The sequence below is a fragment of the Osmerus eperlanus genome, chromosome 1 (genome assembly GCF_963692335.1).
Source record: "Osmerus eperlanus chromosome 1, fOsmEpe2.1, whole genome shotgun sequence".
NCBI classification, from domain to species: Eukaryota; Metazoa; Chordata; class Actinopteri; order Osmeriformes; family Osmeridae; genus Osmerus; species Osmerus eperlanus.
Genome location: NC_085018.1, coordinates 22308678 through 22321437, shown reverse-complemented (window position 1 = coordinate 22321437; position 12760 = coordinate 22308678). Strand labels below are relative to the sequence as shown.

The 12760-nt window shown below is 50.3% G+C and overlaps 1 protein-coding gene across 1 annotated transcript in view; it reads right to left on the bottom strand.

Moving 5' to 3' along the window:
- The window catches only part of apcdd1l (adenomatosis polyposis coli down-regulated 1-like), a 23922-nt gene extending 11679 nt beyond the window's left edge, over positions 1–12243 (bottom strand). The window contains exon 1 of the mRNA XM_062459514.1: positions 12206–12243. Coding sequence (XP_062315498.1) covers positions 12206–12243 — 38 coding nt within the window. The remainder of the gene's footprint in view (positions 1–12205) is intronic.
- Positions 12244–12760: the final 517 nt, after the last annotated feature.

The window sequence follows — 12760 nt, the reverse complement described above, 5'->3', positions numbered from 1 at the left end:
ACCTGAATGTGCTACTGAGCTAACAGCGCCCTCCCCAGGGCTCAAACTGCCCCTGCATCGCAGAATCCTCTCCACTCTTCTCCTAACAAAACACCAGTAACAGTGAGCAGGGAGACAGCGGAAGAGGAAAAGTGCTGGTATGGTTGGAAGAGACAGACAGGGCAGGTCTGGAGATCCGGAGGTGGGAGTTGGCTGCTCTGGTGGAGGCTGACTGATGGCTGGGGGCCAAGCTCCACGAGATCCAGCCCCAACCAGCAGGAGAGGGGGGGGGGTAGGAGGGGGAGGGGGGGGGGGGTAGGAGGGGGAGGGGGGGTGGGGGGGGTAGGAGGGGGGTAGAGGCACAGAACAAAAAGATTGCGTGCCCTCTCACTTCCTGACACACAAGACACACACACATACACGCACAGGCAGCCCACAACTGATAAGAGTAGGCCTCTAATCATCTCACATTCACATCCCGGGGTTTAAACTGGCAGATGTGCAACTCCGAACAAGCACACATACACGCATACAGACACACACACGCATACACACACACACGCACACACACAAACACACGCACGCATACACACACATGCGCGCACGCACACACACAGACACAGACACACGCACGCATACACACACACACATGCACGCACAGACACAGACACACACACACAGCTAAATATTCCTGGATCATTTTATTTTCTCTTGACCTTCTATTGTCATCTCCAGAGCTCCATGCAGTATGGATGAACCACAGCTGGGATACCATTCCCAACACACACCTGTGTGACGAGCGGGTTGGAGCACAGGCAGACCACAGGTGGACCACAGGCTGACCTCGGTGTCGAGTGTTTGGTCGCTGAGTTGGCAGTAACGACTGTAGTGGTAATGGCAGTGTGTTCAGTGTTGCCGGTGGTGACAGCATAGTGAGGTGCATCCAGATGAGCGTCTACAGGGAGGTCTGAGCTTGTGTTTGGAAGCTTCCCCTATCTGGACTGAATAAGCCACCAGCTCTGAGATAGTGGTTGTTTTGAAGTGTGGGTGCGGGTCTGTCTATGCAGAGTGTGTGTTGCAACAGTTGTCTTACCATGTCGCAGCATGGCAGTGAGGAGTGGCTGTGGGCCAGATGGATTTCTGCCCGGATTGTCAGATACCTTTCTAGTCTTAGTATTGATCTGGATGTACACGTATTGAATAGTAAAATAGTGTTCAGGCGTCACTTTCAAGACTATCGAACTAGGTATCCTTTTGAGTCTCCAGGACCTCTCTATGTCTCTGTGTCTCTCTGCCTCTGTCTCTGTCTCTGTCTTTCTCTTTATCTGTCTCTGTCTCTCTCTCTCTCTCTCTCTCTCTCTCTGTCTCTTTCTGTCTCTTTCTGTCTCTTTCTGTCTCTTTCTGTCTCTCTCTCTCTCTCTCTCTCTCTCTCTCTCTCTCTCTCTCTCTCTCTCTCTCTCTCTCTCTCTCTCTCTCTCTCTCTCTCTCTCTCTCTCTCTCTCTGTCTGTCTGTCTCTGTCTCTCTGTCTCTCTGTCTCTCTGTCTCTCTGTCTCTCTGTCTCTGCCTCTCTCTGTCTCTGCCTCTGTCTCTCTCTCTCTCTCTCTCTCTCTCTCTCTCTCTCTCTCTCTCTCTCTCTCTCTCTCTCTGTCTGTCTGTCTGTCTGTGTGCCTGTCCACTCTCAGCTCTCAACAAACATTTTGTTTGTGGCAGCAAAACCAAACAAGGCCAAGCACACACGCAGACACACACACACATGCTTGTCAGCCCAGAGGATGATGTGTGACAGCTGCAATTGGTATGAATTTTTGTGCCTGTGTGTGGCGTAGGGGTGTGTGTGTGTGTTTTCCCTATGTGTGGTTGCTATACGTGTGTGTGTGTTTTTGTCCCTGGTTCAGCACAGATGGAGGTGACACTAAAACATGTTGCTAACTGCATTCCAATGCAGCTCATCTGTCTTCCAACCACCCCCTATCACACACACACACACACGTCACAGTAAGGAATCAAACCGTGTGTGTCACACAGTACATACAGTCGTTAACACATAGGGAGGAGACAGCAGAGCAGATAGCAGCCTGTCTCTCCTGGGCCTGGTCTGATCGGCCTCTTTCTACAGGCAGATGACAGCATGTAGGGCCAACCGAACTCCCTCTTCAACTCTCTTTCTCCCCCCCTCACTGGCTCTCTCACAACTTTTGTTAAAGCGGCCTGATTTTCCACTTCATCAAGGTGCTTCCTTTGTTAATGCATTCGTAGGAGGTGTTTCCTGTGTCCTGTATGGTTTGAAATGTGAGAGAATCGGTTGGCTGTTGACATAGCTGCCACTGGCCGTGCTCCCCAGTCAGACAGAATCAAGCTGGGATCCCTAACACTTTGAAATGTAAATGAAATACAACCCAGCCACAGAGAGAGAGAGAGAGAGAGAGAGAGGAGAGAGAGAGAGAGAGAGAGAGAGAGAGAGAGAGAGAGAGAGAGAGAGAGAGGAGAGAGAGAGAGAGAGAGAGAGAGAGAGAGAGAGAGAGAGAGAGAGAGAGAGAGAGAGAGAGAGAGAGAAAGAAAGATTGAAAGAAAGAGAATGTAAGAGAAAAGTAAAAGAAGAATTGTTGGCCCCACTGCGCTGTCATCTGTCACTTGTATCCACACCCAGCCTCTTCACAAATCTGCCCACATATTATTTTACCCAGCGATTGCCCCGACTGGCTGGGGGGGGGGGGGGGGGGGGCAGTGGGGAGTGGGGGGGGGGGGCAGTGGGGAGTGGGGGGGGGGGGGGGGCAGTAAAAATGGGGCCTTGGCGTGCGAGTGGAGGAGCGGATGGAGCTTCCTGTCCAGCCTCATTCTGCCACCTGAACCCTGCGTGGGGACATCAGCCCTGCTGGTGAGGCAGGTGAGCATAGACACTGAGTACCCTCACAGCCACTGAGGCAAACACGGATGTCACGGACGGATATATGGTACCCCACACCAGAGCACATTCGGAGTTATGGAAGATGCAGCCAAGGGATCTGTCTCAGGGAAGCAATCCATCTTGAATGTGCGTGCAAAATGTTTGATTCAGCAAATTAACTCATCTATAAGTACTTTTAATTCATGCATAACATTCACCAAGCCTAGGTGCATCTGCTGCTTGGCTTGCACCTAGAGAGGTAGACAGATAGTCTTGCAAATATACAATGACTATATGCAAGTACTGGTGTACTTCTTTCTCATCCACAGCAATGAACCCAAAGGAGCAGTCCCATAACAGACAATTGTGAAGCAAATCAAACGCACCTCCGAAACTCAAGTCATTTACAAGTTTGAGGTTGACCAGGTCTGGTGGAAAAGAGTTGATCCTGTGGGTGCACCCCTCCAGCCTGCGAAGGCTGAATCAAGGACACCTCCGGAGTGACCCGAGGCTGCCACCGCCGTGTCTCATATCCTCAGCTTTACGAGCCGGTGCTTCGCCCTCCGAGGCCTGTCAGGAGGAGAAGGTGCCATCTCATGACTGTCACATTCCAGCCTGGGAACACGGAGGGACTGCTTGCCCCCACTGATGGGGAGATTAGAGGAGGTGGAGGGGAGGAGGGGGTGAAAGGTAAGAGGGGGGGGGGGGCGGGGGAGGGGGAGAGGGAGAGGGAGGGGGGAGAGGGAGAGGGAGGGGGAGAGGGGAGGGGAAGATAGGCCCGGAAGATGGAGAAGGGTGGTTTGGGGGAAAGGGAAGAGGTGGGGTGGAGGCGGACCGGTGAGGGAGGGGAGGCCAAGGAGGACAAGAGGCAGGGAAGGAAGGAGGGAGGGGAGGTGTAGTATGGAGACAGGAAGAATCGGAGGTGGGAAATTAGATGAGGCAGGAGTAGGCAGTGAAAACCTCTCACAGCTATGTCAGAGTTAGAATCCTGAACGCCCCCCCCCCCCCCCCCACACACACACACACACACACACACACTCTCCTCCTCCCAGAAAAGATCATTCAGACATGAATGCGTGTTTGCTGTTCCCTCTAAGCACCTGAGAAGTGCAGATCTTCGTGTAAGATCCTAATCATCATTGCTTCCATTCTGGGTTGCTGGCAGTCATTTAGCTGCAGTTATAGGTGATGACAGATATAGAGGAAAGCAGTAGATGAGGGTGGGTAGGGAGTGGGGTGGGAAGGGAGGGACATGGAGGGAGAGATAAGCGTTGAGAGAGCGAGGGAGGGGGGTAAAGAAGACCAGGTGAGAGTAGAGGAGGTATTGTTTTCAGGTATAGCTGAGCAGTGGATAAAAGAATGCAGACTCTCTCATTTCATACCTGCGGACAGGTGCTTGGCAGGGCCAGGCCTGCGTGTGAGGGGGGAGGAGGGGGGAGGAAAGTAGAGAGGTAGGAGGGGGAGAGACCTTCAGAGAAGATCAAAGAAGGTCACGCCATTCCTCCTTCTTCCCTCGCTCTCCCCCTCCACTGATCTGGAAACGATAGATTTTCATTCCTACGGTCGCTCCTGGAGAGAGGGAGCATGGTCGGGTTACCGGAGGGAGGAGGGGCTGGAGGGGGGCTTGGGCGAGAGGGGCTTGGGGGAGGGAGAGGGAGGTAGAGACAGGGAAAGTCAGCATTTAGCATTCTTCTCTTTAATTTACGGCAACATAGCGCATCAACTTTATTTATATAGGCTTTCATTCTGTTATCGAAGCCATTAAACCATCAGTCTTGTCCATGGTTGATGACGTTCATCCACTTATTTGTTTGAGTGTTTTCAAAGTGACTTTAAGAGTTATGTGTTTCTCCACAGATTCTCCTTGTCTTCCTAACGTCAGACTCTGGGGTCACTGGACCTGTGATGACAGTGCGCTGTGCTCTGCCTTAGTCAGACAAGATGTCAACATTGTGGAATCATCTCCCCCAACACTGTTCACCACATAGTACTGTTTTCACAGTCCTCCCCTCCCCCTCCCCCGCACCCTCATCCTTGCCTCAACCTCATACTCACACGCACCCTCTCTCACGTCCTCTCTCATCCTACCTACCCTCCTCAATCTTGCCCTAACCTCCCCCACACCCCCCACCCCCTCCCCCTCATCCCCTAGTCATCCAGTCAGAGCATGTTAGTTACAGTCTATCTATTATGTTATACTGCTACATACTCTTTTTATTAAAACAATAGGCATCCTATTTCATGGCTTTCTGCTGCTGGATTTATGTGAGCATCCATGCTTGGCTACAAGACCCATCTGTGGCGTCTTACCAGAGCTGGACACCGTATATTTACGACCGCTGGCCTCTTTATGATTCTTCTACTGTATAGGGGACTGGAGCAGGCTAGCGAGCGCTGAGCTGCAGACCCCAGACGTTATTTACTGCTGTGTTGTTCCTTTGAGACGTCCAGCCACGATATGGGACAGCAAGCACACAGGAATTAAATTACCATCGAAACATAGGGATCCTTCTAAAGAATGGGCTTCCTTGTTGGGTAGCTTACGTTTTACCCCCATAGAAGGGGACTCTACTGTGAGGCATATCTGAAGGGGTAATGGCTAAAACAGCTAGCATGAACAAGTGGAAACGGCATTGGCATTTAGTCTGCGTGTTGTTGGTGTGATAGGCTTGGATGCTGTTGATTTGGCGTTATGGTGTTGTCATTGTTGTGTTGCTGGAATGATGCTGGTGTGTCACTGGCATGGTACTGAATGGATTTTGGCATGATGCTTAGATGATGCTGGCATGTCGTTGGTGTGTTGTTGGCATTGATGTTGGTGTGAAGTCTGCAGAGTGGTTGTTGACGCTGAGTTAGCAAGATGTTTGCGTTTTGTTAGCATGTAGGCTAGTTAGAGCGTAGGCAGCATCTCGTTAGCATGTTGTTGGCGTACCATCGACTCATTAGCTCCTATGTTGTTCTTTGTGGGACCCGCTTGTCAGTTAAAAGAAAATGAGCTTTAAATGACTTGCTGAGTTGTGGTTCAGTTGGAGCTTCTCTCTCAGTTTCATGGCCTAATTACAGACTACAGCAGGCTCATATTCTGCCATTTGCATGAATGGAACTTCACCTGCTCGGTTTTATAGACGTGATTCCCCCAGAAGCTTAAAATATGTGGTGGGGAAAAGTCCCCCTCATCAAGACTGAGGTGGGCTTGATTTCAACTCCTCCTCTGGGGTGAACTGGAAGTCACACCGTGAAAAATAACATGATAGAAATCTCTGGAAAACCACTGAGGTTCGCTGCATGTAAACAATATCTAAGGAATATGAATCTGCCTTCCATCCCCGAACGATCTGCCACTCTTAATTTCCCTCCCAAGCCTTCTGATGTTGTGCATGTGGCACAGTTGTATTTTGCCTGCTAGCAGTAAGAGTGTGTGGTGGTGACGGGTAGTGGTGGTGGGGTTGGGGGGTGACCGTGAGAAAACCCCCAGTGAACGACCCAGTGATGTGGGATCAAACAGTAGCCAGGACAGCAGCCCGCGCTGGAGGCAGGCTGATGGGGAGGAGGGGGTGACAGGGTTGCAGGGGGCAGATTCAGGGTAAGAGGGGGTGGGGCAGGATTATCATGCCCGAGCTGACACACAGGTGGCTGATCCCTTGGACTGGCTAACCAACAGTGAACCTCCAACTCTCCAGCCTCCAGCCTCTCCAGCCCCCAGCCTCTAATTCCCCTACCTCAGCTGTAGTTCCAGACTTCAGTTCTCTCTAGTTGGCTTTCACCATCATGTCTAGGATGATTAAGAATAGAACCCCACAAATACATTTCAGACCTCAACTGTCAAATAACCTTAAAGTTCAATGTGTTTAAAAGGACGGAAATTTACAATTAACGTTTTTTACTAACAAACTCATCCTGTCTTTTCTGCTCACATTAGTCTGTTCTCCAGGAAGGGAAATGCAGCCATAATTTGATGTGGAAGTATTCCCATGCAAGGCCCCCGTAAAAACCTGTCTTCAACCTTTGGCAGGCTCTCCCTGGCTTGGAGTTGTGGATGTGTCTGTGGGTGACATTTATAGATGGGGTTTCCACAGTATTTACTATGTAGTTTAACTGTTTAAGTGTAGCTTAACCCCCCTTCCATTCCCACCCCTCAATTTACCCCTGTGCACCCCCTTATCCCCACCTCACCCCCCCCCCCCACCACCACCACCACCACCACCACACCCTACCCCAACGCGTCTGCAGCAAGCAGAGCAGATAGTGGGGATCTGAGTGGGGGCCTGGGGGCTGGGGGCCCAGGGAGGCTGGGGTAGGGGCGTTTTGACAGGGCCTGGGAGGGCCACTGGGATGTATTCACCACAGCTCAGTAAAGTCCAGTCCTGATGTGAACATCCATCATAGCGGCCTGCGTGCTGGGGATCAGGACCTAGGAGCATTCATTAAACTGACACAACCCCACCCACGGGGCTGCCGAGAGACTATCGTGTGTGTGGAGAGATGTGCGCTTGTGGAGGAGTGTGTGTGTGTGTGTGTGTGTGTGTGTGGAGAGGGGAGCGTGTTTCACACTTATTGTGAGAATGCATTATATCAGTGTGAGATGGGGCTGTGTTTGATTGTGAGTACTGTGTGTGTGTGTGTGTGTCTGTGTGTGTTAGTGTGTGTGTGAGGAAGGTGCCCTCTGACCCCCATCCTACCAAACGTCCCTTTCAGCAGTACTCTGTAATCTGGGTTTACCAGGGTGTGTGTGGAGGGGGCAGGACAGACTCTGGCAAGGGAACATCAAAGAGAGGAGGAGGTGCAGAGTGATGAGGACAGAGGAGTGCAGAGGACAGAGGAGTGCAGAGGACAGGTCCTGTCTTTCACATCAGGCAAACGCACAAACGACCAAAACTGATCATCTGTTGTGTTTAGAAATGGCCGTCTCTGCTCTGCCCTGACCCCAGACCTGCCAAGCATAGTCCCGTTCTCGCCCTGTCTCTGTCACATATTTCTCTAGTTCTCCTTCTCTACCTTCTCTCTCCCTCTCTTTATGTCACTTTCTCCCTCTGTCTCTCTCTATTTCTCCCTCTCCCCCTCTATCTCCTACTCTTTCGCTCCCTCTCTCTGTTTTTCAAAACTGTGTTGGTCTAGGCTGTAGCCTGTGTTCAGGACTGAGGTAACCCAGGCTCTGATCCGGTCTATAACCCTGGCCCGGCCCGGCCCCTCTCCAGCACCTCACCAATCAGCGCACTCTCTGTCTCAGAGCTCCAGGATATCAGGCATGCGGACCAACATTGGCAGGGTCCGGCCCGGCAGGTTGCCTGTGTGGAATGTGCCTTTCTGGGCATGTGTTATGTGATATCTGGTACCCCCACAGTGGAGTGTCAGCAGACAGGATGCAGCAAGTGTCAGGGAGGGTGGGAGGGAGAGAGGGAGGGAGAGACAAGGAGAGAGATAGAGAGACCACCATACCCCACACTAACCCCCTTAACCTTCAGCCAAGTTCTTTAGGGATGTGAAGCACGTGTCTGGGGGAAATATGTCAGTTTAATATCTCAGGGTAATACCGCAGTCTAGTATCTCCGGTCAGTATCACAGTGTGGTATCTCTATGTAGTATCTCTGGTTAGTATCTGTGCTTGGTATTTCAGTGTTGTACCGCTGGATGGTATCTGTAGTATCTCTGGTTTGTATCTCAGGTTTTTGTCTCTAGATTTCCCTGGGTAGTATCACCATAGCATCTTAAGATAATATCTCAGAGCTGATGTTCTATTATCAGTCTGAAAGGTGAGTGAAGGGGGTTGGCAGACAATACAGCTCAGAGCAAACTGGTTTGTGCTGGACCCTGACTGCCCCCTCTCTCACTCCCCCCAGTCACCCCAACCCCATCCACAGACCCCAGCTGGTGGGAGACTGGAATGGGCTGCTGTGTGTGTGTGAAGCGGAGGGGTTGAGGGGTGTCAGTGATGGGGGGGATTGTGTGGTTTTGATTCATGAGCATGGGGTGAAAGGAATGTGGGAGCACCACATGTCTTCCTGGTTACACATTTACATGGAATACACGATGCACACACACACACACACACACAGACACACACACCTATACTTACACACACACACACATACATACAGCGACAGGTGCGGCCTAGCAGGCGGGTATGAGGCCCTTGTTAGCATTGGCGCTCTGAGCCTGAGGCAGTCATTGTGTAAGTGTGTGTACAAGGGTGTATACAAGTATGAGTACATACTTTCTAGGTTGGATAAGATAAAAACTGATGTACCATGCTTGACAAGGGGAAGAGAGAGAGAGAGAGAGAGAGAGAGAGAGAGAGAGAGAGAGAGGGGGAGAGAGAGAGAAAGAGAGAGAAAGAGAGAGTGAGGGCTAATACATCTGTCAGTGTAAACAGGAAGAAATAAGTACTTAGTTAGTGACTTAGTGTCTTTCAGAGCCTCGGTACTGCTGTTAACTCACAGTCACACAATTACCACTAATATTCCCTCAAGGAACTTTGCAAATGTGTGTTTGTGTGTGTGCATGTGTGTGTTTTATGTGCATATGTGTGTGTTGTGTATGTGCGTCTCAGAAGGTGCAGATGTTTGTGGAAGATATTCCAGATTTTCTCTCTGAGTAATGAAGTCTGTGTGAGTGTGAATGTGTGTGTGTGTCCAGCCCTTCTACAGTCATCCTGCCCCTCCCTCCAGCCTCCCTCCAGCCTCCCTCAACTCTGAGTTTGGGGGTCAAACCATCCACAGTGGGTCAAATTCTACTGTCCATCATCTTGTCCAAAAAATCTTGTTTCCAAACAAACAAAACATTCTATAGAAATGGATGTATTAGCGGTAGGTGCATTCTTGGAGGCCTACGGAGAACACCCTTTTGGCTCCAACCCAGCACTAACACATCTGCTCTGACAACACCTGACACATCTCCGGGGTGAGGAGACGGCGAAGACCATTTTTGTGTGTTTTGTGTGTAAGATAGAGAGTCTTTGAGTGTGTGTGTGTGTGAGAGAGAGAGAGAGAGAGAGAGAGAGAGAGAGAGTTTGCGTGTGTGAGAGAGAATGTCTGTGAGACTGTCAAGAGTGTGTGGCTGTTCATGTGCGTGTGTATCTCTGTTTTGAATGTGTGTCTGAGTGAGACAGCACAGTGGGACTCTTAAAGTCAGACATCCATCATCCTCCAGCCTGCAGTAATCAAGCAGGAAATGCTGAACAGGGCTGGTGCTCTCTCCTGGCAGGTCTCCTGCAGGATCTCTCTCTCTCTCTCTCTCTCTCTCTCTCTCTCTCTCTCTCTCTAACACTCACTTTATCTCTCTCTCAATCCCCCCTGCCTCTCTCTCTCTTTTTCTCCCTGCCTCCCCCCCTCCCCCCTTCCCCCCCTCCCTCCCCTCAGCAGATCTGCTACCTGCAGGGTTCCCCAGGAGCACACAGACTGTATAATACAGTCCAACAGAATACAGAAATGTAACCCCAGACCTGCCCTGCATTCCTGAGCCTGTTTGCTCGACCCCATCAAGCCCTGTCTGCAGCTGGAGGGCCCTGCTGGCTTACGTGATGAATGCACCAATAGACTCTTTTCTTCGTGATGAATGCACCAATAGACTCTTTGCTGCGTGATGAATGCACCAATAGACTCTTTGCTGCGTGATGAATGGACCAATAGAGTCTTCGCTACGTGATGAATGGACCAATAGCGGATGATGGATGACCCTGGAGGGAAGTGACTGGAAGTGGAGGTCGCTCAGGGCCCTGGAACGTGAAAGTAGTGCAGAGCTGCGAAATGCAACAAGTGGGGAGACGGAGAAAGGGGAGGGAATCCAAAGAGCCTGCTGAAAGGAGTGTGTGAGAGAGACAGAGAGGAAGGGAGAGAGGGTGAAAGAGATGAGATAGAGTCCAAGCGAGAGGGTCGATCGACTTTGCTGAGTTTGATGAGATGATTTGATTAGATTTGAGTTATCCTTCTAACCCTAACCCACTGTTCCTCTGATCTCTGCTTCTCTGCCCCTGCTGCCCATTTTGCCTGACTTTGCCCCTCTACCCTCTTGAGTTATAGGTTGCCCCTAACCCTATCCCTAACCCTAATTCCCCCAACCCTAAAAACAGGGTGAGGGTTGGGATTGGGGTTGGGCTATGACTGACCTGAAGTCTCAGCCTGCAAGAAGGTCAGGGGAGGTCGAGTTACAGGGTCAGACCAACGGTAAAGGTCGCGGCAGTCTGGAACTCTAACCCTAACCCTAGCCCTAGCCCTAGCCCTAATCCTGTTTTTCTATGGTTAGGGTTACCCTAACTGTCATCCTACAACAACATAGGGTGAGGTGTGGGAGCAAGGTTACAGTTAGAATTAGGATCACAGCTAACTATAACCCTGACCCTAGAACCCTAAGCTAGGGTGAAGTGTGGTAGCAGGGTCAGAGAGGGGCAGTTATACGGGTGCATGTGAATCCCTTTTTTGAAAAAAGGGCTATACAAATAACTTGACTTTGACTTGATGAGTAAGGGAATGAAGTGAGAGTGTGGGAGAGGGTGTCAGCGGAGGGAGGATGGAAGACACAGAGAAGGGATGGATGAAAGAAGGAGATCTGGGATGGGGATGATGTGTTGAGCAGGGTAGTAATCTGAGAGGAGTGTGAGTAGAAGTACATGTGTGTGTGAGTGTGTGTGTGTGGGTGTGTGTTTAAAGAACCACTACAGAATAGATTGTGCAGCTGTGATATTGCAACGTGTATTATATTCAGTAGACAAAATATTGTAAAATCTCAGATGACCTAATAGAAGAGCAGAGCCGTGACTGAGTACTGAATGGTCCTGGGGAACCCTGCCCACATGAGAGGAGGCCGCAGCAGGCGCTCCTCTGATCACATCTCAGATACACTCGTCTTCAAAGCCAACAGGGACAAACTGTGCGGTCCTGGAGATGTAAGCACAGTTCTTTCTGCATATCAAAACCATCTCACATCACATCTCCTGCTGACAAGTCAGGGCTTACAGCAGCAGTAACAGTGTTCACAACGCCACAGGCAACGAAAGAAGACCGAACCAGCCAATCAGAGGAAGAATGGCGAAGCAGGCAGGAAGGCCGGGAGACATGCAGGTAACAACACTGGTCTTTACAGCTCTGTCAACAAGCACAGCAAAATAGATTGGGGGATTAAGTGTTTGGTCTGCACAACCACACACACACACACACATGCACGCAAACACACACAACCACACACATGCTCATCCTGTGATATGAAAGACTGGCTTCATTCAAAGCCAGCTCAGCCAAGCAGACAGAGTGAACAGAGAACACGCACGTTGCCGCGGGGCTGGAGCAGCCAAACACAAGTCAATGAGTTGTACTGTATCAGGTATTCTGCCTGTGCACTGATGAGTTCACCTGGCCTGGATGAAGCCCAGAGCCAAGGGATGAGACATCCCACTAATGCAGACTCCTACTATTCTTGTTAGCGTGTTTTTGTTGTCGCGTTATTGTTGACTTATTTCTCATTGGCAATAGTGTGTGTGCATATGGTCTGGGTGACGGTAAAGATGAAGTGTATCTAGTTGAAATGTGTTCATATTCATGGTCATCGTTACAATTTTTATCAGATTCTTCCCGAATTAACCACCAATTTTGAATGTTTTTTTTTGGTCTTGAATGTTTCAGGCACAGCGTGTAGTGAATAACCTGACAGAAGATGAACACGTGTTCCTCGTGTCCTCTGGTTTGTGTGCACATGTACCTGACTTTCACTGATGGCCTGTTTGGAAGGTTTAGTCCTCCATCGCACACACTCTACTGACACAGAGTACAGAGACACACAGTCATGTGCGTGTATGTGTGTGTGTGTGTGTGTGTGTGTGTGTAGACTGAGGTGAGGGTTTGCACAGATGTGTGTTTCAGTGTGAGAGACCAGCAGTTTTTAGGGTTTAAACAAAGCCCTTCTTAGGT